Below are 5,321 nucleotides of genomic sequence, written 5' to 3'. Positions count from 1 at the left end.
TTGCTTTACCCCCTTCTATACAATCGAACAATCCACCAGACTTGTTCCCAGAGCCATACACAAGAACAAGGCAACACATGGGAATGATCCCACAATGCGCTGGGTACGAGATTGACCTTACCATCGGTGACGTACAGGAGGACCATTGGCCAAACGCCACAGATGGCCACAGATGAAGAGGGTAGAAGGCCTTAGAACCACATGACTTGTAAGGCCCAATAGGGGCCCTCAAGACGTTTCTTAGCGGGAACATCATTGCTGATCAATGGCCAGGGTAATGGAGGACACTCCCGAAAAGAGCAATGTCATCCCCGTCATTGTGCGGGTGATGGGTAACGCGGGACCGTCAGCAATCGGCAGCTGAGTCGTTTTGACAAATTACGCTGTATTGTTTGCGGCCTTTTCTACCTTCGGACGACAACCCCACAAGGCTCAAAGGTCCACTTTTTGGTCCACTTTTTATCTAAAGGTCCAAGACTTTTCTTTAAAAGATGAACTGATTCGTGTCACCAGCAAGGCTGGAATCCGTTGTAGGAAAACTGCTCACTTTGTCATTGAAAAAGTTATCTCTGATTTTTTCTTTGAAACCCTCTAAAAACGCAGGAAATGCCATTTCAGAAGGTTCATTTTTCAAAGTTGGCCCCCCTTCAAAATTCTGGCTACGGCCATGTTACCTCCATTCACGGATCTCCCTCCGATCTTCGGGCGATCGACTCGCGGTCAAGTTGGTACCTGCGGTAATACTGAATACCCCGTTTTGTATTCTATACTTTCAATGTATAAGGAAGTGACCGCCGGTTACTACTTTTAATTCAAGTTATGTCACCTCTACATGTAATAAATCAAAAAGGTTTTCACGCAAACATGTAGTTGCTAGGTGATTGTCAGATTGAGTTCTGCATAGTGCGTCCGGAATCTTTCGAATTTAGCGTAGAGCGTAGAGAGGCGTCCGGAATTCAGCGTAATACGTAGCCGGCTCTCAAAATTTAGCGTAGAGCGTTGTCGGGACCCCCCCTTGGAGGCCCCCATACAGTAGGGGCATTATCATTAGATAGCTTAAAACAATTAGTCTTGAGCTAGAAGTTCAAGGGTTAGGTGTAACAAGTCGATCGGTGTAATAAAGTCAGCTGCCGCCGCGCCGCGTGCCTGAGAAGCTGGTGTTTACGCCGAAAGGCGGTTATACCGGCTATACATGTACAGATACAGAAACTCGGGGCGTCAGCGACACTTGGTTGGTTGATGGTCAGGGTAGCCTGTGAAACCCAAGCTCCTATTTTAACTAGGGAGCCGGCGAAAAGCGAGCCGGCGAAAAGCTCCCTAGTTTAACTAGGGAGCCGGCGAAAAGCGAGGTTCCGTCAGGCTAGTCGTCAGGGGAAGGGTGTCAGACAGCTGGAAAGCTTCAAGCAGATATGGGGAATGCAAGGTCATGAAAACGTTTACAAGCTCCCATACAGTCACTGTATATTGGATTAGTGAGGTGAGCTTGAAATCTGCATAATGACCCTGACATTATTAACCATTTCGCCTTTTTGCTTGCAGAATACCCCTGGATAAGTAAATTTGGAATAGGGGTTTGACAGGCCCGACAGTCTACAGCCATACTAACAACGTGGGTTCGAATAAAGTAAAATTTAGCCAAAAGGTAGAATAATTGACTAGAGGGGTTTAGCCACCGTAGAGTTTATTTGCTATTCAGAAGGGGGAAATTCATCCTCCCGTGGACTGACTCTCCTGTCACACTATTTACTTCTTTCTTTTTAACAAATTCTACGATAAGTACCCCCGTAGGAACTAAAAGGAAAGCCTGCTGGAGGCTAGACGGACGTCGCTAATTTTGCTTTGGGATTGAAAAAAACCTAGACTCCCTCCTAGACTTCAATCAGACTCAGGGTTTGACCTCGCAAAGCTAATTGCACGTTCCCTTATTTAAAAACAGAAACAAATTGTTGTATGCAACCAAAATAATATTTTTACTTTCTAACATGTGCGATTCAGGTCACCTCACTAGTTGAATTTGTCTTCCTGTGGGGGAGAGCTGATAAACTGGATACTGCTTGGAAAGTTTGAAACTGTATTCCAGCCACCCAAATATCTGCTTGGAGATTAGTATTAGATTACATGTGAGATAGCGGCATTGGGAGCTCCGCGGTGCCTTCCTCTTGTGTCTCTTGTTGAGAGGCGGCGACAAAATGGGTCATCTGGTTTCCATCTTTTCTCTGTGTATCAAACATGTGATTTTCTAGAGGGGCCCTGGTAGATTTGTATTAGCGGATAGAAGAAAGTGTTGACAAAACAACTTTCACTAAATTCGAAGTGTGGATCGCATTTCGCACATCTTTGGATGAGACACCCGGTACTTAAAAAGCTGACTAGGCCGTAATCTTGTATCCCGGACCATCTCCAAGGCCATAGGTCAGCTCTGGCATGATATACCAGAGACAGAGCCCCCAACCCCCACCCCCACCCCCACACACAGATATTTCTGGCAGTCCGTTAAATATATATATATATATAGGTCAGGCCCAATTTATGTACAGTACATGTCCCCTTCAACATGCAGATGAAACCGTGAATTCAAGAAACTGTTTTCTCCGAGATAAATGTTAGGACTGTGTTTACGGTTGTCCCTACAGGACCTCCAGGACTCCATGTCGTGTGTTTATCACTGACCTCTCCCTGTCACGGTTGAGTCGCAAAGATAACCCAATCCTCACTCCTGAACACTCGGTAGTTTTCCTCTTATCTCTGCCCTGAAATCTCCACATAGACATCATGGGGGTGTTTTATAGTCTCCAAGCAGATCCTACGGTGGCAAAACTACAGATTCCATAGGCCATTGCTATCAGTTACTGAAATTAATCGAGCCTGTGAAACCCAAGCTCCGGGTACCCCACACTTCGAATTTAGTGAAAGTTGTTTTGTCAACACTTTCTTCTATCTGCTAAGACAAATCTACCAGGGCCCCTCTAGAAAATCACATGTTTGATACACAGAGAAAAGATGGAAACCAGATGACCCATTTTGTCGCCGCCTCTCAACAAGAGACACAAGAAGAAGGCACCGCGGAGCTCCCAATGCCGCTATCTCACATGTAATCTAATACTAATCTCCAAGCAGATATTTGGGTGGCTGGAATACAGTTTCAAACTTTCCAAGCAGTATCTAGTTTATCAGCTCTTCCCCACAGGAAGACAAGTTCAACTAGTGAGGTGACCTGAATCGCACATGTTAGAAAGTAAAAATATTATTTTGGTTGCACACAACAATTTGTTTCTCTTTTTAAATAAGGGAACGTGCAATTAGCTTTGTGATGTCAAACTCTGAGTCTGATGTCTAGGAGGGAGCCGTTTTTCAATCCCAAAGCAAAATTAGCAACGTCTGTCTACTAGTAGTCGCCTCTCAACAACAAGAGGAAGGCACCGCGAAGCTCCCATGGCCGCTATCTCACATGTAATCTAATACTAATCTCCAAGCAGATATTTGGGTGGCTGAAATACAGTTTCAAACTTTCCAAGCAGTATCCAGTATGCAGTATGCTGACACCCAAAGATCTGAGTGGCAGTATATATTGATCTAATATACAATATGACGTATTGATCTAATACAATTCACGACCCTACTAGGAGATTGATAACCTGTTAGAGGCTGAGAGTGGGGTGATCACAAATGCATTCTACTTACCCGACTTCTTCCTTCAGGCAGCGAGGGAGTGTCCATCCATTTACGGGTGTGTGTGCGTGGTGTACCTATTACCAGGCCAAAATAAAAAAAAAATCGGTTAGTCACACAGAAGAATCGAATGCCTACTACATATAGTTCACACCCCCACCCCCTTGCAGGACACACTGAAATCTCATCCATGCGCTACCACATGTCTGGTATTACAAAAAAGGTTCTAACGGCGGAAGTGTACAAATCGTACATTATGTGAAAACGAGATATAACGTACCTCCTTCCCATTCTTGTAGTCTCTTCGGTATCCCGGCTACATGAGGTTTGACTCTTCATACAGTTTCATCCCAGACGCGTGGTTTTCCATGATGTCGAACTTGGGCCCCGTCGGTGTAGTCGATAGTGAACATACACCCGAGTGGATACAAGACTAGAAACATAGTAGTGACTGCGAGCGAGTTTTCATCTGGTGACAACACGACCGTTACCGGCTCGGTACACAAATAAACAGCCGCGCTCTCTGAGGGACCGGGGGAATGCTGTTGGCCCCTGGTAGGCCTGGCCCCTGGTTTGGTTTGAGAATGTAATACGAGCGTCCCGTGCCCGTCTTCCGGCCTTGTCCGAATTAGTCCTCAGTCAGAGCGTGAGGGTAACGGTTTCAACAGCACACTGTTTATCAACGCTCTCGTTCGTTCAACTTTGATAGACTGCTATCCGGGCTATTGTTGCTTTCTTGTTTCGTCGTACTTATTCGTGGCTTTAGTGAAAATTTAGTCGTCAACGCGTTTTCGACCCTACATCAGCCTGAATAGTTGTAGTGTAAAATTCCGCGGAGAAAACGAGGAGAAACCCAAGGGATCATGTCGGGTGCCCCTGAAACCGTTCGCAGTTCGCAAAGCAGTAGCCGCTAAGTCCAACAACTATGAGGGGGAACTGGAGGGACTTCATCTGGCCATAGACACCATCACCCGCAGACAAACCACAAGCAAGAGAGTACTCATCCTCTGTGACTGCAAAGCAGCAATAGAGAACGTCATAGGAGTACAGCAGGTGGAAGCCTACAACGCCCTGGTACACACCATCAGAAACAAGCTACAAGCACTCCGACAGCAAGGTATCACCACACAAATCACATGGTGCCCAGGGCACATGGGTATCTCTGGTAATGAAATCGCAGATAACGAAGCTAAACTTGCAGCCAACGAGGCATCAACCAACCCCCAAAACAGCACATCCTGGACCAAGCATCAAGCCATGAAACACATTGAAACAAAAGCACATGAGAGATGGGATAGAAGAACAGAACTCAACACGACAAGTCAACACATGCTGAAGATAGGAACAAACATGAAGAAGAAAGGCAGAGCACTTGGTAGAAGAAGCACACAAGTCACCATCAACCAGCTGGTGAGCGGGCACACCAGACTCAATGCGTACCAGAACTGGAAAAACCCTGAAGTCTCACCATACTGCCCAAACTGCGACGCTCTGGAGACCACCAACCACTACCTGTACCACTGCCCCCGCTATGAGAACGAAAGGCATCACATGCTGATGGAAGCAGACAACATTCACGAGACCTACAACACAGCAAAGGAAGACAGAGACACGGACATCGTCACACTGGCCGGAATGAGAGTAGGACTTCC

General features: G+C 46.2%; 1 protein-coding gene and 1 long non-coding RNA gene across 2 annotated transcripts in view; one reads left to right on the top strand and one right to left on the bottom strand.

The window, feature by feature from the left end:
- The window catches only part of LOC109478186, a 9,117-nt gene extending 4,920 nt beyond the window's left edge, over nt 1-4,197 (bottom strand). Inside the window, exons 1-2 of the long non-coding RNA XR_002140716.1 lie at nt 3,950-4,197; nt 3,682-3,746 (exon numbers count right to left, since the gene is read on the bottom strand). This is a non-coding gene — a long non-coding RNA (uncharacterized LOC109478186). The remainder of the gene's footprint in view (nt 1-3,681; nt 3,747-3,949) is intronic.
- Nucleotides 4,198-4,208: 11 nt separating this feature from the next.
- Nucleotides 4,209-5,310, top strand: LOC109478183 (the record flags this gene model as incomplete). Its single annotated transcript, XM_019779646.1, has 2 exons — nt 4,209-4,224; nt 4,562-5,310. Coding segments are annotated over exons 1-2 (765 nt in total), but the record flags the coding sequence as incomplete, so codon positions are not given.
- Between the last annotated feature and the right edge of the window lie 11 nt (nt 5,311-5,321).

This window comes from Branchiostoma belcheri, unplaced genomic scaffold (assembly GCF_001625305.1).
Source record: "Branchiostoma belcheri isolate BF01 breed outbred unplaced genomic scaffold, Haploidv18h27 scaffold422, whole genome shotgun sequence".
NCBI lineage: Eukaryota > Metazoa > Chordata > Leptocardii > Amphioxiformes > Branchiostomatidae > Branchiostoma > Branchiostoma belcheri.
This window is presented reverse-complemented; position numbering and strand designations above follow the sequence as displayed.